The sequence below is a fragment of the Austrofundulus limnaeus genome, unplaced genomic scaffold (assembly GCF_001266775.1).
Source record: "Austrofundulus limnaeus strain Quisiro unplaced genomic scaffold, Austrofundulus_limnaeus-1.0 Scaffold56, whole genome shotgun sequence".
Taxonomy (NCBI): Eukaryota; Metazoa; Chordata; class Actinopteri; order Cyprinodontiformes; family Rivulidae; genus Austrofundulus; species Austrofundulus limnaeus.
This window is the reverse complement of record NW_013952458.1, coordinates 1,830,868-1,854,374: the sequence shown is the minus strand read 5'-3', so window position 1 is coordinate 1,854,374 and position 23,507 is coordinate 1,830,868. Positions and strand designations below refer to the sequence as shown.

Genomic DNA, 23,507 nt, shown 5'->3' with positions numbered 1-23,507 from the left:
GTGGCGACCCGCGACCATGGAGATATAAACAGCTTTTTATAAGGTAAATATAATAAAACAAAGTCTTTGTCTGCAATGATTAGACACGTTTTTTTTTTATTATTGTCATTAGTGATTACCTCAATTTCGGCTAAAAGAATTGACAAAATCCTACACACTGTGCCTTTAAGTAAAAATAGGTAATAACTTTTTACTCAAAATTGAATAATTTTAATAAATACTCAACATTTTATGTTTTAGCTAAATAGGTTATTTAAAAATAAATTGTATTGTGAAGCAGAAATCTAACCAACTAGACATTTTCTTGTTTAAAACCTTCTTCGTGCATGCTAATATGCTAGTTTGCTCTTAGGTTTCTATGCCTGAGACAAGAATTAGCATCCGTGTAAAAAGCCTCACCATATTCTGTGCAGAATACTAAGTAATCAGTTAATCACAGAAGAATAAATTGATCAAACTTTATATTTTCCAGAGAGCCAGAGAAGGAAGTGGTAGCCAGTTCGCATAATTTCTGTGGAGTAAAAGTTTCGCCAAGTTTCTCGACACATCAACAGTTCCATGAAAGTGTGTTTCAGCGTGGGCGAAAAGTAAGAGAAAACCTACCAAGGCACAGCGGAACGGGGTAGTTCCACCTTCTGACTGGTCCAGGCATGCAGGTGATGTGGGCGTTGCCCTAGACATGTAAAAACAACCAGTTTTTTTTTTTTGAACGTTTAAAACGCAACAGTCAGAACAGCGGGCCAAACATTGTTTAACGTTCTGTTCAACAACTTTGCGTTCAAATAGAAACATATTAAAACTGTTGTAAGACACAAGGCAAGCAAAGATGTACTTAAACTCTACAACATTCTGCACAGAAATCGGGCAGACCGCAGCTGAGACATTCATTATTCAGGAGTTGTGTAAACCACTCCAGACGTGTGTTTAGTAAGCAAAAAGAAACCACCATAGAGCGAGGTTTCCTTCTGATTCACTTTAAATAGTTCTTGCATTGTGCAGACTATAAAAAAATATAATTTTGCATGCATGCCTGGCAGTCAGTTCAAATTGACAAGTAATGAATGTGTGCATGTAGTGCGCTTGGCATGCTAAAGCTAAATTGACAATCTTCTGATCACTCATAAACCACTCACTCCTGGCTTGTAAGACTTAACACAGAGGCTCAAACACATATGCATTTTATTTTTACCTGAAGAGAATATCCTTGTTCACATGAAAACTGAACAACATCCCCCACCATGAATCTGTCTCCTTGTCTGATTCCATAGTTTGGAATTTGAGGCTCTGGACATGACTCTAGACCAATAGCTGTGAAAACAAATAAAAAGAAATGCTGTGATAAAAAGTTTGAGTTATTACTTTGCACACTCCAGACAGAGCTTCATAAACATGTACCTGTATATTCCAGGTGAAATCCAGCGGCTGAGACACTGATATCAGAGCTAAAGCTGAGATAGAGGTTGTTAGATGTGCTGTTCAGGAGAGGGGGGATGGTGGTGCCTGAGAATTGAAAGACAAGAAAAGAAAGGATAAAGATCAAATATTCTGAGAGCAAATAATCTTAGTTATCTGCTGTAAAGGAAACAACAAAGGCCTTTTAAACCCACATTTATTCTTTGTGAAAGAATCTCTAAGGATGAAGAAGGGAATCACTTTAATTTGAGGTATCTATTTTATTTGAAATCACTTTTCAAATGTTGTTTTGACCTACATAGAAAGGCAAGGGGAAGTACAAAGAAGAAGAAAAAGTACTCTACTGCTGAAGCAAAGTTGGCCCAATGACTTTGAATTACACAAATCATCTAAATGTATATGCGGTATAAGCTTATTTTTACTCCCCCACCTATGGAAAACCACGTTTTTGTAGAAAAAGCATCATATCCATACACTCCAAAGTTGTAAAAAAAAAAACAGTTCATGCTTTGATTTGCACAGCGTTTCAAGTTAGTGACAGGTGTGTTATCAAAACTTATCCAAGTTGAGAYTTTCCTCTGAATGAGCTGTGAATTAGGTCACACAACACCGTGAGGGGAATTAACAAGCAGGCTTGAGCCCAGCTACCGCTTCGTTTTACAATACARAAGAAACATCCTTCATTATTGTGACAGGAAAAAAAAAGATGTTCTTAATTGTTATCTTTCAGCTACTAATCGCTTATAGCTTTATAATTAACTGCATTGATCTAACAATGTCTGTTATTTGTAGATGTGTGGCTGTATTAATTAAGAGTCAAAATTTAAATCAATAGTTTGTTGCCGTTCCTCTGCCAAAATTTACTTATTAATGATACTTTTATCCGGAAATAGAATCAATGTGGTCTCGTTTCATTTCCCATCACATAATTTTTTCTWCATTTTGTCACAAAGATGCCAAGCYCTCCTATGGATTATTTAATACAACAAGAAGGTACCCAGATGACTTCCTGGAAGCTTTGTTACAATCCCCTCGACGAAAAGTGAATATGATTTGCTGTAGCAGCAGAACTGAGGCGCTTTCAGAGCRGGCAGGATGGAAATTCAGGCAGGCTACACTAATGGCACATTAATGTACAGGACTCTCTTTTTGGTAGACTGTCAAGTACCATTTTTTTATTTTCAGTCAAGTGTGAAAGCAGAAATGTAGCATTTGCTATATTCTCATGAGCAAATGAAATAAAGGTAAATAATTTATAAAACCGATAACCGCAATGTGTTAAATTTCCTGGATTTTAAATTTTAGGACTTTTGTCTTGAAACAAAATGCTCTGTATGTAAAAGTTATCTCAAAGGAAATTATATTATTGAGTTTTGGGAACATTTTTATCAAAAACACAATTTTTTTTATAAAAGATAGTCTCATAGGCTGCTTAGCCACCTATTTCTAGTGGAGATTTAGCGTGGATAAATTAGCGGTGTGATATATTTCTCGACTTTCAAGGAATCACACATAAACATGAAAATGTGTCACTCAGCTCCTGCTGGGAGATTCACAGATGTAACACGGTTAGACACAACCAGATAGCTCCAAGGTCATAATATCCAATACATCAGAGCACAATAAGAATGTATGATGTGCTTCCAGTTTATTATTATGGAAACTGGTAGGTAATGCTGAAGTTATAAAGCAGAACATAATGCAGCATTATTTTCATCTTAAAAACAAGTGTTCTGGTAAAATTAAATTTGACATAATCCAAACCAGTGTTGTGCGATACGTGTAGACATTTCTTGAATACTGTCTTTTGTGTTGTTCTTTGATTTTGAGAKCTCACATTTTTGAACATTAGCACATTTGCTACAAGGTCACCGGTAAGTCCACGTTGTAAGCAACATGTTTGCTGACATTCTGGGCAAAATAGTACAATATTATGAGGTATAGGGTTCTGAGGAACCCAGGACTCTTGTTGGTAAACACCAGTGGCGGATCTAGGATTTTTCTGAGTAAGGGGCCATCAAGRGGCCACAATATTCATAGAGGTGCCAAGTCTTTGTTCAACATCCTTTAACACAAATTCGCAGTGTATACATTTTACACTTCAAACACTTGTAATATAATGTATTTTTTTTAAAAGGTACCACTAATAAGGCTCCCCTTACAGATGGCTTCTAAATAGTTTATAGATAGGTTATTAATTAATCTGTAAACACTTTAAAAAGTATTAATAAGTGTTTATYATGCAATAATAATGGATGAGAAAGAGACCAAATTGTCCAGTTTCATTTATTAATGATTTATGAAGTGTAAACTTTACAAATGAATTAAAAAAATATATCTATAAACTCTTTATAAGCCATCTATAAGGGGAGCTTCATTGTATGGTGGTACCAAAAATATTGCACAGTAAATTCTCCTCACCMGTTTTTCATACATTTTACTTTACATAGATAAAATATTTTCAAACATATAACGTGAGAAAATCCAGCCATCATTTGTCAGCTGGAAGACTTTTTTGCAGGATTGTTCACATTTTAAGAAGAGAAGAATTCTGTCAGCTTGATTCATTCTGGAATTTACTATTTGACTCATTAGCGCAACTAGTGTTTGAACATGGAACTGCATCAACCATCATCATCCCCAGGTAAAGGACAGAAGAATGACAGGACAGGGGCACTTCAGGGGGCCAATCASATTTCAGCTGGGGCCAATGCCCCTGTGGCCCCGCCCCTAGAACCGCCCCTGGCAAACACACTTTTTAAGATTAGACATATTCATGTCTTTGCATCTTTTATACTAAAGGTCTTGTTGTTGATCGGTTACTGCTAAAACTCTAACTAAAACTAACTATGGTGTTAGCTGGCAAGAGTGATCGGCATGTGYTTGTACCATTGGAGAAAATGTTATGAAACTGTTTACCAGAGTAGCTGCCCAGTCTTGGTGCGTGGTTGTCGGCACCATCATAGAAATCCAACGAGTCCCAGTTATGCTCAGTAGCAAAACTCACCACTTGTATCTAAAAACAAGAAAACGAGAAGAAACTGTTCTTGTTATCTGAAGCTTCATTTCTTTCTGTAACTGTTATTTAATTGCATTTGCTGCAATGGAGAAATTGTACTTTTTATTTTAGACACAATTGAAAAACAAATACAAGAGACACAACAAGTGTCAGAATGTTAAATAAAATTGCTTAAAGTATACAGTGGAACAGATAATTTACAGAAAATCCAGTTGACTTTTTTAACAGTAGTGTCACGTTARACAAAAGCTAAATGTTATGAGGTGTGTGTTAAATATTCACGACTGGCTGCACTTTGTGTAGGTGGCATCTTTGCCTTTGTATTTGTCCGTGAGAGCAGTTTAGCTTACACACAATCAGGCCTTATCTTCCATGATTAGATCCTATCTAGTTATCTCTGATGGCCCTCCTCTCAGAAACCATCCATCCATTCATCCTGCTAATAATGTCTTATCTTTCCCTGAGATCCTGCCTGCTCAGCTTTTTAGCCAATGATAGATAGGTCAGCCGGGAAGCAGCRTGTGACAGGTACAACCTGGATTCCAGCCCCTTCTGGAACAGAGACCCTCCACACACAGTTCTGGTTGTTGTCATATGGCTCTGGATAGCCTGGTGACAGGATGGTTCCACGGCGAGAGGTCAGTACTCCTCCACAAGGGACTGAGATTAAGGAAGAAGTATAAAGATGTAATGAAAAAGGGGAAAGAAGAGAAAAGAAGGGTTTATGTTACTGGAGTTTTGCAAGCAGCAGAAAAACAGGAGAAAGTTAATTGTAACCAACTTCTTAAATATAGCAACCAATAACTGTACACATAACATAGTTTGTTGCCTGCTGCTTGTTAGCTGTTTGCACATTATTTTATTAGCCTTATTCTTTCTAAAGAACTCTAATTCTATGAGTCATATTTGGTCCCATGTCTTCATATTCCATACCCATGCAAGTTGGTAGGGTGTCATTCCACTGTGCCAGGTTGTCTGGTACACTCTCACAATGGATGGCAGAAGAGCCATGCAGGACGTAACCAGGGTTGCACTCAAACTGCACCAAGGAGCCGACTGCAAAGTCATTACCGAGACGCTTCCCGAAGCGTGGCTCCGGGACTGAACTGCACTGAGTGGAGCTGGTCCGAGGCACGGCTGGAGAAAAGACAGAAATGCCTCAAACAATAAAAATGGGTTACAATAACAGGGACTAAAACTGCACTGGCTGCAAAAGTGTGAAAAGCAAGAGTGAAGTATTTTTAAGAATTTATGACTTGTTTCTTTGATATTTTACTACAACTTTGCGGAACGTGTGCAATTAGCTATTATTTTTAGGTTCTGTTTCATTTCTGGAAATCATCTCAATGTTATTATTATTATTATTATTATTATTATTATTATTATTATTATTCATGGGATCCTGACTCCAACTTTGAGAACTACTGCCTTATTTTTTTCCTGCAGTAAAAGAAGATAAAGTCTGTAGCTCTTTTTTCCTTTCTTGGTAGCTCTGATACATTTTTTAAACTTTTATATAAAGTTGTACTTTTAGTGAAACTGGGATTTTTACTTTAGGTTATTTAGCACTGGAATTTGACAATGGCCCATAGCTAACTAAATACAACAATAAGAATAGTTTAAATTTTACCTTGGTAGACAAAATGAAATCCCTTAGCAGTTTCTGGTCCAACTGTAGTAAACTTGACTGTAATCTGATTTCCCGAACTCAGAGGGAGAGACTCGCCTGAAAAGAGGATAAAAATATTAAAAAGATGAAAATAAAATAAGTGAGAAATAATACTAGCTTAAGCTGTGAATGTGTATTGTTCTCTTATCCATGTTCATCACCAGTCCTTACCAGAGTGGGAACCAGACAGAGAGGACAGGAGTGTGTTCTGTTGGGTGGGTCCGTCATAAATTTCCACAACATCATTCAGGGACGTCTGGAACAACACAAACTGGCCAAAGAGAACTGCAGACAAAAGAAGAAGAAAAAGACAGATAATGAGATAAGTTAACAACTATTGAATGGTGGCAAATTATTATTCCAGGCTGCTGTCGAAGCCTGACCTTCCAGTGATAAAATTAACCTGTAATAGCCAATTTACATCTTATTAAGCTGCAGTGTCAACTTCTATTTGAAGCCGCCTATTGGCACAAAATTGCATATCAGCACACTTAATAGTCAAAACATCACCTTGTCTTCATCATGCACCACTCAAACTGTTCTCCTGTTTTGCCCACCCATCAATCAGTTAAACAGTATCAGTGTTGTCAGCTGGTGTAAAATGCTAAACTTAGTAAAAGCAGAGTTATATTTTGGAACATATGCTGGTAAGGAGAGACTTTTTCTTTGCAATTGTGTTACAAGCAAAAGAATCGAAAAGAAGATATATGACGAGGGTAGAAATCTGTCAAACTGTTCACAAAGCCACAAGGATAAATCCATTATTCCTTTAGAGGAAAACATGCCGGCAGGTGACTATTAATTGCATGCTGCGTTTGTAATACAGATGCACCACTCTGCACTCTTGCATTGACCAGGAACTAAATCTAGGATGGCCTCTACTGATAAGATATTCCTCAGTTGAACTATAAATTTGCCAGTGCAGCTGTAGTAGGTACAATCCACTGTGAGGTTTAAGGCTTTGGCTTTTCCTAATCTAATACAATTTGCTCTGTCCTAAACAATCACTGTATTTTCAGACCAATCATTAGTTGCGTTAAGTTGTAAATCTGTAGGTGCGCTGTCAACACTACATAGAAACACACAAAAAAATAAAAATAAAAAAGAATGTCCCGCATGATAAATTACATTTATTTGAGGCTGTATCCCTCTGACTGCGCACATACACATATCTCACCTCTCCATCGTTGCCTCTCCCTCACTTTCGCCTCGACGGCCAAGTAGTAAAGGATTAAATGTGAACATTGCCAAGGATATTCGGATGTAAGAAGGTCAGTGGGCACATTCTACAAGGTGTTTCCCTCTATAGATTTCCCTTTAAAGCAAAAGATTCCCATTCTGCTTTAATGTAAAATCTCATTTCATGTGAAATTTATGAGACGCAATACAGGGCAGGGTAAGAAAAAAGAAAAAAAAACTGTGGATTTGCATTTGGAACTGAGTCATCTGTGCCGATATGAAGGTGGAGTTGGCGATAAAGCAAGTCGTCAAGAGAGCTCTATAGGCTAAGTTAATAGTAACATCTTAAAGTAAAAGCTTATTTTATATGGAAACAGTGAAAAAAGCAGATGGTTTGAAAGAGAAATGAAGAAAATCATCTACATTCAACAGGAAAAACTAGCATTAAACAGAGTAAATGGCCTGATGCATCATTCATCACTTACACTGTTCAGTATTCACCTTATCCCCAGGCAGTTTCACAACTTGTTGCAATTTGAATCACCTGATCTGAGATTTTGACCAAGTAGGTAAACAACTTACAGGCTACAATAGTCCTAAGGACCTACAAAATGACCAGGTAGGTGAGTACTAGGTGAGGTTGGCAAGTTTTATGGCTCTAAATGACCCATTTACAGCTTCAAAGCAGGGATGCATTGATTGCTCGGCAGGTGATAGGAACCAGTTGATTTTCAGCTTGACTTGCTCACTCAGTGACTGGCAGATCAGCCACTCAAAAATATGCTTTTCTTTTCAAGTCAGTAAATTCACCACAGCTATGTGCTAACTCCTGCTTGCACAGATTGTGTTTGGTGAGGGTTGTTTCTACTGAGAGAAAATGTCCTAAAGTTAGGATTTTATAATATCTGTGAGGTATAGTTGTGTGTTCATGTCAGTTGTTCATGGATATGTAAACTGTAATGTTGCAAAGTTTTTATGGAATAAAATTGTCTATTTGCTAAAAATACAAGACAGTACACCATGTGTGGGTGATGAGTCTCACTCCCCCCGGCACCAGGTGCAAAACTGCACTTCCTGGTTTTCAATTTCCTTTACCTTCTGTTAACTTACAATATGTCATCGGCATTGGTATTAATAGAAATGTCAGAATCTTGGCGATAAGCTCATAAAAACCATTTCTACCCCCAAACACAATTAAAACCACAAGCAGTTGAATCAGAAAGTAAATAAACTGTACAAAATAGCATCAGCACAAATCTGTAAATACATCAAAGAAAATATGTAAAAATGCATCGATCCTTTATGATTGTTTTTGTAGAAAGTCGAAGCAAATACGACGTTGCAAAGTGTTTAGAAAGTTTTTTTTAACTTGATTTTGAATAAATCTGCCACAGTTTCAGTTGAACATAATTATTTCTCATTTTCTTATATGAATAGGAAGAAAATAAATATGTGGGCATATTTTTCAAAAAGACAAACACTGTATAACAAGTCTTTTTAGATATGTAAGAAAAACATTTTTAAATTAAAAACCTATGATTTCTTAACATTTGTAAATGGTACCTAAATGGTCCAACCAGTGTAGAATAACAAAACACTGAGTTATTTCTTTATTGAAATCTTGGAAACTTTGCTCTACTATTTTGCAGCAATAATGTTTGCACAAGTAATGTCCACATGTGAATTTATGGTTTTCAAGGTTTTAGCTTTATTCATTATGTTCTTAAAAGAATCATAAACTGTATAATTAAAACATAAAATAAAAAAGAAATGTGGGGAAAAAAAACTCAATTACTTTCTGTTCTGTGATGCTTACACTTTTACTGAAATATTCTGTGTTAGCTTTATGCTGATACCAAGATTAGTTAGGTAGAGTTTGCTGAGATACAATTCCATTTTGGCTCATTATTTCAAGCACACACTTCAAGCAAACCCCCTGGGGCTGAAGAGGTTACTAATCAAATTAAAGTATGTTTCTACCACATTTTTGCTGTGACGCTGGAACAAGGCATCGCAGGTGAAGGAGTTAACTGCTCAAAACATTTTTTTAGAAGAAGGATAAACACGCACCAGGCACGCTTTGTTGCATAAAGTTATTAAATGAACCTGTAATGCACATATGAAACAACACTGGCAGATTTCTCCCCCATACTTGGATAACAAAGGATATCAGACAGTAAAACCCACACTCTGAGGGATGATTACAGTAGAGTTGTTCCTCAGTGAATTTACCACATGGCTCATTGATGCCTCTACACTCCACTCACATACACTCAGGAGACAGAGTCAGTCATCTGGGTCCTAAGATGTCAGGCAAAGTTTGAATCAATCCACTAGATGTAATATTAGACGATTAAGAGCGTTCCACTGTGCATTTGAAAAAAAAAAAAAAACTTCTAGTGACATCGGATGGCAAAAACCTGGAGATCAATCCCTGTGGAGTTGCCATGCCTCCCAATGAGCTGCCTGAGTGGGTGTCCTCAGCCATGTCTTCATCTAACAGGAGGGATGGCAGTTCCAGAGGGATATATGCCAAGGGTTTTCCCCACCTGCTGTTTCAACTGAAGGGGGCTATTTGCATAAACAGCAAAGCATCATGAAGCATTTAATAACTAGCCCAGTGGGTCGATTTAAGCATTACTGATGAAAATGCAGTTTAAACAGGATCGTTGCTGCAACCTCCAGCCTAAATTGTTCCGCCACAAGGATAAGCGATTTTATTCAAGAAACTCAGCTTTCTCGTTCTTGATTTCAAAAGACTGACTGTGTCTGGTACAATAACAACCAGATGTTTGTGATGCTGAGTCAAATTTTTACATGGAGCTAATATTCCTCCATAGGGCTAATATAACAAGACAGCAGCCACAGGGAAAGCATTTATTCACAACACTACAGGCTGTGATTGGACATCAGATCTACCAATTACTGACTGTTTGTTAAAGCTCAACTCACTTTTGATTAGGTTATTAATGACATGGATGCAACTTGCCCATCTTAGAAATTCAATTATATTCAGAGATAAACAACACAATCCTAATTCACTGTCCATTTATCTGCTTTCAAATCCAGCTGCTCACAAACAGAAGAACAAATAACACTACTTCCTTATTGTAAGATCCTATGATTGATTGTGTGCCATCTTGGACAGTCTTTTATTTTTATTTTTATTTTTGTAATACAAAAGTCATTTAATTAACATGTTTAAATTACTTTGAAATTGTTGAAACTTTGTTAAAGTTTACACTGATAACTAGGTTGGGCATTTCGAGTTTGAACAATTCCAATTCCGGTTCCTCGTTTCAGTTCCCGGTTCCCAATGATTCGTGTTAGAGACCGGGTCAATAAGTTTTACATGGTTTAAATAAGGTAATTAACAACGTCTTACCTTTTAATTTTATTCACTTTTTATGGACTTTACTAAGAATTGACCAAAGAGTTTGTCTTTGTTGCTGTTCAGTGACTCACATATTCTTCTTCGTTGGTGTTTTCGTCCAGTCAGTGGACTGGGTATCAAAAAATCGAAATTTAAAAACTCCATTGACTCCAGAAGAATCGTAATGTTAGTTCCATTTCCAATTGTCACTTGAGACTTGATGCCCAACTGTACTGATAACCATGAAAATAATAATAATAATAATAATAATAATAATAATAATAATAATAATAATAATAATTTCTACCTCTACATATTACATAATATGTTATACATTTACCAGAAGATAGCAACAAATAAATGTTTACACGGCTTCTCAAAAAGCATGCTTCGACCCATTCCCATTTTGCTAATGATCACACTATGAGCACAGGCTTGTTATATACAAAAAAACCATCTATAAAATCATATATTTCCTAAGATGTCATTTTAGTCTGAATGAAGGACCACCAATCAAATATGCCAAAATAAAATCAGCCTCATTTTTAAAATATCATTTCAATTATAAAACCTGGCTGGAATCAAATAAACAGGCAGAACGTGTCTTTATACCATGTGTAATAGCTTCACTTGTTTCTCAGCATGCTTAAAAAACCCTACAGGTAAACTCCAAGTGTTCCTAAACATCCCCATTGAAATCAGACATGTCTTAACACCAGTTTGTTTCACTGAGACCAATTCAGTACAGGAAAACTTGTATATGTTTACTGTCGCCAGTCACAGAACGATGTATTGTGTAAACACTTAACCGTGTTCTATTTTTCTATTCTGCAGCCCACCCAAGTTCTGCTCACAGGCATGCAATTATATGAACTATTTCAGAATATTGTTTTGACAAGACAGTGTTTCATGCAAATGCTTGTCTGAGCTCATATGTTCTGCGTGAGGGAACTTACCAAACTCTCTCGGCACAGATATGGAGTACACGCAGCTCTGTCCAGATGTATAGTTTCTGGGGAAGTTTGGCGACAAAACGGTCCCTTCTGACCCCGTAGACCGACTTCCACATGGAGCTGAACATGTGCGTGTTAGCATCAATGCACGGTAACAAACAGTGCGGTTTTGAAATATTAAACTACTTGACTTTGGATTATATTCTACAACAGTTACCTTGACAGCTAGGCAAAGCCCTGTTCCATCCAGGTCTGCCATCATCTCCAATACTGCAGGTTAAAGTAGAATAGCCCTGCACAAAAACGAACAATCGCAGAATAAACCAAATAAATCAGACAACGATCTGTCCCCTAATCAGACCAATTCAACTGAAACAGAATCAACTGACAAAACAATCCGAATCATCCAACTAATCAATTGTCTATTCACAGAGTTGTACCTGCAGAACGTATCCAGCTTCACAGTAGAAAGTGACTGTAGAGCCTAGCTTGTAATCCGATCCCAACCTAGTCCCATTCAGAACCACCCCTGGGTCGAAACAGGACTCCCTCAGCTTGGCTGAGAACAGAGAAAGAGAGCAAATTAGTAAGTGAGAGGATGAGGCAAAGAAAAAGAGACAGGCACACATGAGTAATGAGGCAAATTAATAATAACTAAGTCCGTAGCAATAATCAAATGAGGCAGGCGTAGCGCTGGCCTTTCTAACAGTCTGTTTGACTTAGCTGCCTGTGCCAAGATAGAGAAAGAATGATAACTTCATCCACCCCTGCTTTTGCACACTACACAAATCTTGGAAACTATGACTTTCGCCCTTTTTGACAAAAATAGTACGAGACACCTGCACCAACTTCATCTCAATTCTGGATTTAAAATGAGCCAAAATTCCTGTTTTGCATGCAAAAAAAAATCAAACTTCCTTCTACTGATGGACATTTCTTTTAAATCATGAAAGCAGCATAAAACATTATGTCATTAATGAGAAGTACGGTAGTTACATAAATGGTATGTGTAGCTGTTGAGTGTAATAAAAACAAAACATTTATTTCTAAAAAAACATTCAGCACATATCCTGTCATGATGAACAGATACCAAATATTCCATCATGTTAACTGGGGAAACCTTAAAGACTGATTTCCCAAGTTACACTGACAAACAGATATACAGAGCCCCTGGTGAACTCGCTCTAAATGAGTATATTAAAATTATTTTTCACAAATGAGAGCTATAAAATGGCAGCAAAAATGCTCCCTTATGAGACATGTGCCTACTCTGTTAACAACAAAGTTATGACTCTTTGTAAAATATTTATTAATAAAGAATGCAACACATCTTAAATAAATTACTAAGTTCTATATTGATCTCAAAGCAGCACAAATGCAGCCCGTAAGATGATAAAAATGCATTTCTGTGCAGTTTGAAAATTATTTGGTCATTATGAATGGAATGTAAGCAGATAAAGTCAGACCAAAACTGAGTATGCTAGCTATGATTTTTCATCATTACTTTTGTTAATAAACATTCTGCAATGCAAACAACAAAAACATAGTAAGAAATAATTATTTGGCCCTTCTTTTACTTTCTTCACATTTATTGTATGCTAAGTATGTATGTGTCTGTGTGGTGTATTGTCATCAGTGCATGTTCCTATACATGTGAAGTTTGTACATTTGACCCATCACACAGGAGACAAACCCATGTAAACTATTTAAGTGCTCATGGAACAATTGGATTAAGGGCTCGACACATGGGAAGCGACGTCGCTCGCTCTCCATTCATTTCCTATGGAGCCTGTGCGGTGAGGCGACAATCGCTTGCCCTCCTCCAGCTAAGCGACCGGCGAAAATAGTGCATGTGAAATTTCGCGCTCGTACACGTAGACGTGCACACGCCAGCTTGCGACGCGACATATGAAAGTTGAAAAATGTTCAACTTTTGTCGCTGTCGCTTAGTGTACAACCAATCAGCGAGGGTTTCATTGACTGACCAATGAGAGGAGAGTATGCTACACACTGCAGTTAGCTAACACTTTCACCAAGTGATTACTTAAAAAGGCAGCTTTGTGGGAATTTAGTGGCACCAGAGTGAAGTTTATGGTAAGTTTTTCCTCATAAAACTGTATCTTGATGTGTGTTTGTTTTTCAATATCATTAACATCGCAAGATTTGTTTAGTTTACACGTCCGTAACGCACACCCCCCTTCAGAGTCAAGAACCAATCAAATTTTGTAAAGACAAGCGATCTGAGAGCGCGATTCGCAACGCTGCGATCGCGTCCGGTGTGTCGGGTTTCACCCTGGCTGCGATGACAGCTGTTAATCGCTGTAGTTTGTCGCTCCCCGTGTGTCGAGCCCTTTAATCGCTGTAGTTTGTCGCTCCCCGTGTGTCGAGCCCTTTAGGATCTAGAAATGTTCCACAATCACCCCAAAATACTTTGTATGAATTAAGAAATGTGTGATTTCTACAGAGCCCGCGAGGAGACATGGGGGATTTATTTTCCTTTTGCATTACCACGCAATACCTTTGCGTTCCCTCACAATATTGTTTTGCGTTCCCACGCAAAAGTTTGTTTTGAATATGAACTGAATTAAATCAGACTTTTATTTTGAAATATCCGGTTACCAAAACAGGACGTGTCGCCACAAGTTCGTGAAATTGACATTGATGTTGCGTGGCTGCACTGTGTTAAAATATCGGCATGTGACATACTTCCATGTGTAGTAGTTGTGTGATACATTCATTCTGAAGCTGAATTAAAGCAGTAGACTAACTTGCTAATGGTGAAAATGTGAGTTTGTTAATAAACCGGCAGGCACAACAGTGATAAACTACTTTTGCGAGGGAACACAATACTATTGCATGGGAACGCAAAAAAAAATAAATAAATAAAAAAAAATCTCCCGTGTCCCTTCGCGGGCTCCGTTGGTTTCTGCAAAAATGCTGTGTGAATTTTTAAAGATTTTTGTAGAAAAAAAAAAGACAAACATAGATGTTTCTATTTGTTGGAAAGTACACAAAATAGCTATAATTAACAGAAAAATATAGCAGAAAAAGCTAAATCTTGCACAAAGAAGCAGAAAGCGCTCGTTTGTTAAAATAAGCAGTAAGTTCAAATGATCACAAAACAATAACTTCAGCTGAAAGAAGCTTGAAGTTTCTGGAAATAGCTAAAAAATGCAGAAAACAGCTGAAAGAAGCATAAAAAGTTTAAAATAGCAGAACTAAGTTAACAGTCACACAAAACAAAATTAAATTAGCTGAATAAGCAGAAAGGTAGTTGAAAAAGCAGAATAAAAGCTAAGATTAGTAAAAAAAAGAAAATGAAGGAAGCTAAAATTAGCTAAGAAAAGTAAAAATAAACTACTTTGAAGGACTTTAACCATGTTGAACACAGATCCATTCATTTTCAATGAGGACAAAAATAGTTGGAAATGCTAAATATATCAAACAGTCTCAATGGCTGAAATACCAAAAGTCATATCCAGAATGTACTAAAGCAGCTTAACATATCGATACAAGAATTGTTGAAATAGCAAAAAATAAAAAATATTAAAAAATGCAGAACAAGACACATCCCGGAAAACATACAGAAGAATAAAGGATCATTCCCACAACTAAATCTACACAGATATAAATATAAGTTGTTAAAAATGTAGAAGAGTGAAAAGATACAAACACTGAACTCAACGTCTCAATGAGTGCCCCAGTCATCCACCGTCTCAAACGAGGGGTGAAACCTCCCATTAACTTTTCCTGCCACATCACCACTACCAGCTTGAGGAGAAGCAGAAGGTATGCGGTCTGCCGCAGACAAGCTGAAAACAGATGTAGGCACCAGGTGGAACAGCGCCTATGAGATGGTTGACAGGTTTTGTGGAGTAACAGCCTGCAGTCTGTGCCGTCGTACCGTTTCCTCAGGTGAAGAAAAGAAAAGCCCAACATCTGTACGCTCAGGGAAGCAGACGACTCACATGCAGAAGATCTCTTCCCGGGAACCAGTGAACAGTGCAACTAATCTTTTGTCAGACGAGCGCTCGCCCTCACCATCTGTTTGATTGGGTCTTTGCAAGATCATCTCATCCAGTGCACAAAGGATGGTGAACTGGAGGGTCATCAGTGGTGCGGGAGATAAAGCACACCATCAGACGGGACCTCAGATAAAATCCACTGGCAAGCAGGAAAGACAAAAAAAAAACTCTCTTTTTGCAGATTCACTGTGATCCAAGTGACTGATTCTCCTTTTCTAACAAGATAAAGTAGACCTGTGGAGCCTACATGGCTCGGGAGAATTATTTTCATTTAAAATGTCATAAAAAATATGACAAAGTCTGTTGTGCTGAATAGGCAAAATAATTTATCTGTGATTTGAAAAGGGATCTGTGATTTTAAAAAGTAAGGTTGTAGATTAGTGCAAAACAAAAAGGAAAGGAAACCTAGAGAAAACACACCGAGGGAAGTAAAAGGAGCAGCACTAAGCTTTGAAAATTAGATCATCATCATCACCATCATCATCACCATCATCATCATCATCATCATCTTCTCTGCTAGGGCTCTGTGGGGGCAGACCTAAAATGATGCTAAAATCCAGCAGTAGTCTAGATCCACAAAAAACCTCCATCACTCCTTCTCTCTCAGGACTGGTTCAGGAAAAATGACCAGATGTTTCCTCTGATACCCAAAAAGCGCCGGAGTCACTGCAGAGTCTCCTCGACGGTAATGTCACAACAAAACATGAGCTCATCTCACAAAAACCCACACTTTAGCAAACACTCGCAAAGCACATTTTCAATACTACTTATTGCTATGATAACACTGTATTTTTTAATATGCAAAATACCATTTACTGTCTCTTGTGGAGGGTTYCTTTGCTTTATTAGAAAAATGCTCATTTGTTTTTTGTCTTATAACGTCTGTCATCAGCATTTTTTATACTGTATGTGCATAAAAAAACAAAACAAGAAAAAATTAAATTAAATTAAAACACAGTTAGCTGATCCACAAATAATCCCAACATATTAAAATAGATTATTAATTAACTGATGTATCTGTTTTAAAAAGTGATATTAATAAAGTTTCCATTATTGTAAACTGTATTTGATTGTTTCTGTATACAATTTGGGATTGTGCCTTTGTTTGTGTAAGAGCCATTGAAAATCTGTTTTTACCTTTGTATTCCAGGTGAAAGCCAGTGTAAGAAACAGACCCATCACTGCGGAATGCTAAATGCATGGTGTTAGAGCTGCTCTCTATCCTCTCAGGGAGTTTGCTGTCCTGGAAACTACCAATGAGAGGACTGTTGCTATCGGGACCATCGTAGATGTAAAGGAAGTCGTAGTTTGGCTCAATGTTGAAACTAGAGGCAAAAGGAGAAAGAAAACACAAAAGGTGAAGAAATCAATCTGAAAGAAACAAGCTCAAAATGATTCTGAAAATGGCTAAAAAATAGATTTGCAGATTACCTGATAAAAGCTAAGGACAGGACATAGTCGGAGTTGACAGCGATGAGCCAATCACAGTCCTTTGAGTGAGGGTAGGGATGCGGGTAGTTAGGAGAGAGTATAAATCCATTGGAGCCAGTCAGGTTACCTCCACAAGGAGCTACAATGATAACAAGGGTACAATTAATACAGCATTAATCCTAAAGTATGATAAATATGAAGCCAACATATACTAAAATAAACACCATCTAGTTCATACCGTCCCCTATAAGTCACTGACACATGTATCCTTGAGCCTAAACAACTCCAGCTGTGTGCACTACATCCATTTAATGTCCCTACAGAATATACTGAAGCTGGACTTTTTACCTATGCAGACAGGCGGGCTGGGCTGCCAGTAGTATCTGTTATCCACTTGTATGCAGGTTATTTTGTCGTCCCCCTGGAGCTCRTATCCAGGGTCGCACTGAAAGGACACCGAATCCCCCGGCTCACGGCCATCTCCGCTACGACTCCCGTTCATTGGCACACCTGGGTCCCTGCAGGCTGTAGCTACAGAGCCTGGACAGGTAGGAGACAGGGACAACAGATGAGGAAGATGAGAGCAATTACAAWAAGCAGGGTCACATTCTGTACTGTATATACACGGTATATGGGTTTTGGACCACTGCCCAGTGGCTAACCTTATCTCACAAACAATCCAAGTAACCAACACTGTGTTGTAGATTATCTGATATCTAAAGCAAGATACTGCATACAAAACTACTTTTTTTTATAAAAGCAGAGATAAAATGGTTTGTTTAAATGTGTACTTTTCAGATTAACTAAAAATAATTGGTCTTAGTTTATGAMAAACAACATATTTTCTCCCAACATATTCAATTTTCCATGGAAATTTTASTACAGAAATATTGAATTTATTATTTTTTTTCCAAGAGTTAGAAACCGTAAATTAGCTTAGCATCTTGATATGAATTAAGCCATTTTGTTCAGCACAGTCAATGCATTTTTTAAGTTAGAAGTGTCAATAAAAATGCTAATACAGTATACTGTATAATTAGCTGTGGTAMAAAAAATAATAATAATTTAAAAAATATGTTAAAAAAACAACCAAACCTTGAAATTTACTATTAAAATGTATAAAACATTTCTAATTCTATTCAGTACATTTTTCTCATATTTATTATTTTTTTTTTACATTTGTTTATATTTACTTTCCTCATAAAATTGATAAAATGCTTTTTAATTGATTATAATTTACTCATTTATGATTAGTTCAATAAAAATGAGATAGTGGACAAACTATGTAATTTACTTCAATCAAGACTTTTAATCTAACTTGGTTCTACCTACATTATCTATMTATGATATCATTTATAAATCTTTTTGAAGGCTCACTCGGTGTAGCTTTGGACAAACATTTCTTACAAACACTGAGGTCTCTATAACATCTCTCTGTCACAACTCTTCACATCTGATCAGCGATACTTACTGGAGAACTCGATAGCGAATCCTGACTTGCTGATGTAAAAGTCGGTCTCAAACTGAACCGTGACTGTATTCAGCGTGGAGTGGATTCCCTCAGGGATCAGAGACCCACTGAGCTCTGCCAGAGACATTTCATTCTCAGGTGGTCCGTCCCAAACCTTCAGCATGTCGTGGCTGGCTTCAGTGTCAAAAGCCAAAAATTGCAGACTGTGATTTAGAAAGGTAAAAAATAAAAAATAAAAAAATAATAAAAAAAACAGTTAAAACTGACATTTGACATTGGCTACTTTTTTRTAAACAAAAACAAACAAAAAATTAAAACAAAGCTAAGAGCTGGTGATAACAATTCAGCCTGTGTGCGTGTGCATGCTTGTTTATCTGTTAGCAAAATATCTCAAGAACCACTAAACACCTTTTAATGAAATTTGCAGAGAATAATCACTGAATGCACAACTTCAACTGATTAATGTTTGGAGCCAACCAGATTCAAGATGGCTGCCACAGCCAACTCGAACTATAAACACCAAAATGGCTATAATTCAGTCAGTTTTATAGATATTGTGCTGACATTTGGTTTGTTTGTAGCTGAAACTTGTTCAAAACACATAATCCAAGTGCTACCCATTTTGCAGAACCTTTGCCTAAAAACCTTTGCAATAACTGCTTGTTGTCTGTTAGCAAAATATCCCATGGCTGTAACTCTGTCAATTCYGCTGATATTGAGGTAAACTTTGTATCATGTACAATGCATGTTTTAAGCATGCTTAGTGGTAAAGTTTGACCAAAATAACTACAGTTCTRGGATTTATTCAATCTTTCTTTAAAACTTCTGGCACAAAATATGACAGGTGTTATGAATGTTGTCAACAAATAACCCTGTTGTTTGAATGTCCCACTCTATTTGATGTGAACTTCATAAACAATCATTTTCAGAACTTTGGCAATTTATCAGCTACATTGCAACTGAAGCAAAAGAGAATCGTTCGGCTTATGTTAAGAATTAAATGTTCTTATTTTTTATTTTGATGTGCTGAAGTTGATACAGCTGACATTTAAACTTTGTTCACGTTAAAGTAAAGTGAAGGCCACGTCACCTTACGATATTCCCTGAGTCCACCTCGATGGTCCAGGTGCAGCGGAGGTTGTTGTCGTAAGGAAAAGGATATCCAGGGGAGAGAATCCTCCCTGAAGACTCACCCTTAAAGCGGCCACCGCACTCCGCTGCAGGAATGACAAATGCAGATAAAAGTCCTTGAAGACTGTTTGATATGAAAGCACGGTGAGAAATGCTGCTGTATAATACTTAGATTAGCAGAAATGTGACATTACAAAACCATCAGAGAAGCACCGCGGATGACAAATTGAGAAAAGATGGTTCTGGCGTGTTCGTGAGGTATGACAAGTCAGCCATTTATCTGTCTGTGGCAATTGTTTATTTAGACATTCAAACCCACGCGGTGGACCTCAGAGGCTGCTAAATGATCACCAAAGAAAAAAAAAAAGATGATTAAAAATGAAGCCAGAGCTCCACCCCTGCGCCTCGTTGTCTCCCTCACGTTTTTTTTCCTTCTACCCAATAGAACATTAAGGGTAGAGCGGAAGACAGATGAAGAGGAAGAAGAAACAAAGTGCTGATCATGCATTCCTCCCTGAAGAAATCACTTCACATTATATAACTAAAATAATTCCTCTTTCTCACTTTGTCTCTCTCAGTTATATATTTTCGCAATCTTCATCCTCTCTCCGCTTTCCCTCCCTCTGCAAGTTCCTCCTCCCTCAGGCTCCTCATCACTGGAATATATTATCTTGGGTAATAGGAGCAATATGAAGAGTGAGGATGGAGACTATAGGCAAAAGAAAAGGGGGAAAAAAAATCAAAGAACCGAGGGGGGTAAAGGAGAAAAAAAACTGAGTAATAATAAGAAGAAATATAATATTAAGACCAACGGTTAGATGAGGTCACAGGGTGTCACAGCTAAAATACAAAGTCAGAGAATTTTAGCCAGTGGTTTTATGACTCTTTTATTATTAATAGAGAAAAAGAAGAGAGCCTTATTAAGCTGAATCCAAAATCAGAAAGTTGAAAGGCTGGAATGAAGTAAGAAAAGGCTTTAGAAGTGTTTGATCCGTTGTTAGGCTGCAGCAGCCATTTTGTTTGTCGCTGTGAAAATAATTTGTATTTGGGCTTAATTTGCAGGATGTAATTGATTTGTTGACATTGATATTAGTAACTGTGGTAGTTTAATGTCCCAACAGTTTGAAAACTTAGGAAATATTAAAAAAAGGACAATGATGTCACCAGTGAAAATTTATAAATGTGTCAATATTCCAGTAGGGGGGAGTTACATCCCAGCGTGTTTTACTGTTTACATAAAACTGCTGACGCTTTGATGCATTTGTCTGTAGTAAGTAGCAAATCGATTAACGTTGGCTTATGAGGCATTTTTTACAAGAAGAGTTGTTGCTCGGGTTTTTATGGATTGATAGAGACATGCGATAAATAGGACTTAGAAAAAGAAAACAACAAAAATGTTGTTTAGGTTTGACAGACAGAGTTCAGGTAGTAATCCTGAAAAAAATTGCCTTTTCTTAGTCCTTTTCTTCTTTTCAATTTTTATCATTCAAGGTTGTGACCTACATCTGCATCGTGCTAAGTGAAAACCCTGATGACTGGAAAAGTATAAATTTATATGTTGAAAGAATGCTGGATAAAAGTGGGGAAGACTTTCAATGAGGAGAGTCATTCTGCACTTTGAAACTGAACTTTTAATTCTGCAGTGGTTAGAGAAGGCTGTATTTTATGTTATATTATTTTTTTCTATTTCTTAATATAATTTTATACAACAAAATGAGTTATGGAAGACAACACATTTGGCCTTTTTTTCAGTTACCATGAAGATGCGTCCAGATACAATGACATCACCCGATGACTACATTTGCAGACGCATTTCAAAGCAATGCAAATGATCAGGATAAAGTGTTTCGTGCATGTTCTGAGTGTAAAATATAGGTGTACATCTACATCAATTGAATGGTTTCTAATTATGGAACACTAAAATGTTCACAATTAAATAAATAAGAAATGTGTCGTTAGGAAATAAATAAGCCATGAGGAAAAAACACCATATTGAAATAAAAAGACATTTGTAAAAATAACATTTTGGAATAAAATCTGCTGGAATTAAATAAAAATGCCTAATATTAATGCCTATTACTGGGAGAAAAAAACATCACTGTGAAATAGTGTTTTATATTATTAAGCGCTTTAAAGGAGAATGCAAATTATTTAGAATTGTATATGCATTCCATTATTTCACAATTACACTGTCACAATATATTGTTTAYTCATACAAAAACATGTTTATGTAATAATGAACACTTTGGGAATTCCATACATTAGGAGACTTGTTTCAAAGCCTCCCATGGAAATGACGTTACCTATACAAGAAGGCAGAGGGTTATCCCAGGCTCTCCTTTCCCCTGTCATACACTTCAGTGTGGACGCCCCGTGCAGAGTGTATCCAGGCTCACATCTGTATGTGATGATGCTTCCAGAGAAGTGGCCTTGGTCGTTGACTTTGAAGCCAAACTGAGGCACRCCAGGGTCCTCACAGTGAGACAACTCAAAACCTGAGAAGTATTAAACAGAAAAAAATTAAAAGATTGTGACAGTGTTCTTTCCAAACTGCTACTAAAGGAAGATTTAAGGCTCACACGAGGAAACAAAATTATTGTTATTTTTTCTTAAAAGCACAGCAATGTTTCCTTTAAAGAAATCTGGCACACTGRAGTTTTCTGTTTACAAGCTTTGCTGATGCCACAGACTCTCATCCGGATGTAATAAGAAAACCAAAAAAAAAAAGATACATGATGCGTAGCATTATTAGGAGTGATACTGGAACATGTATACACCTTATCCAATTTAAGGTTGTTGTTTTTTTTTCCCTCTGGATGTCTGATCTCAGTTTCCATGGCAATATTCAGTTAGTGCACAGTTTTCCAGCGTGGGATTTGAATAGATTTATAAATATCCTCACAAGACCATAACCAGGATTTGATCTACGACATTACCCAGAAGACAAGGTGCGGCGGCGTTTTGCGTTCGCGCCTGGCAGAGTGATGTAGGTGCACGTCTAAAGCCTTAAACACGGTCATTTGGAAAGCTGTGCTTTTTACCAGTGAGCAACGTAAACACATCTGTCATCACCCTGAGATCTATCAGGCACTGTTGCCCATCTGAAATCACTCTGTTAGACATGTGTAAGAAAACAAAAGACCATGAATTATTTAYTGAAACCCATCTTGAGGACTATACTAAATTACATCCTATATCCTCTACATCAAACTTAACTGTAAGCACATTGTTGAATAGAAACACACAAAACATTGTTGCAGTTCTGTTAAAGCTGATGTCCGTCATTCCTTTCGTTTTTTTTTTAACCAAAATACCTTAGTAAAAGTACAAAAAAGGAGAAAAAATGTTACTGGCATTCCATTTGACTCACTCAGTAAGGACAAGATTACCTCAAGGAACTATGAAAACCATGTTATGCAATCACATATGAAAGAGTTAGATGAATTTAAATTGGGCATACAGTTTGAAATTTTTAATTTTAATTTTATTTTTATGCTATTTAGTATAGTTTTGTAAATTATGTTTCGTTTGAATATATTCTGGGTCAAAAGGGGCAGACAAAATAAGATTTATTCTTCTACTGCTACCTTTCATTTTATTTGATTTGTATATTTTTTGGTTTTGGTTTATTTATATTATTTAGTATAGTTTTGTAAATTATGTTTCGTTAGAATATATTCGGGGTCAAAAGGGGCAGACAAAATAAGATTTATTCTTCTACTGCTACCTTTCATTTTATTTTTATTTGTACATATTTATTTTTTTTAGTTTTGGTTTATTTTTATTACTGTACACTGTATTTTTAATGAAATTAATAAATTTTTGAATTGAATTGAATTAAGG

At 36.8% G+C, this 23,507-nt stretch overlaps 1 protein-coding gene across 1 annotated transcript in view; it reads right to left on the bottom strand.

Annotated features, from left to right (window-relative positions):
* Positions 1-23,507, bottom strand: part of LOC106518148 (CUB and sushi domain-containing protein 3) — a gene marked incomplete at its 5' end in the record, with an annotated part of 99,630 nt that overhangs the window by 55,154 nt on the left and 20,969 nt on the right. The window contains 17 exon segments of the mRNA XM_014009280.1: positions 604-673; positions 1,190-1,308; positions 1,396-1,500; positions 4,333-4,429; positions 4,968-5,092; positions 5,366-5,569; positions 6,063-6,158; positions 6,273-6,386; positions 11,610-11,726; positions 11,824-11,899; positions 12,047-12,165; positions 16,769-16,956; positions 17,063-17,201; positions 17,411-17,602; positions 18,534-18,736; positions 19,624-19,750; positions 21,968-22,159. Coding sequence (XP_013864734.1) covers positions 604-673; positions 1,190-1,308; positions 1,396-1,500; positions 4,333-4,429; positions 4,968-5,092; positions 5,366-5,569; positions 6,063-6,158; positions 6,273-6,386; positions 11,610-11,726; positions 11,824-11,899; positions 12,047-12,165; positions 16,769-16,956; positions 17,063-17,201; positions 17,411-17,602; positions 18,534-18,736; positions 19,624-19,750; positions 21,968-22,159 — 2,283 coding nt within the window.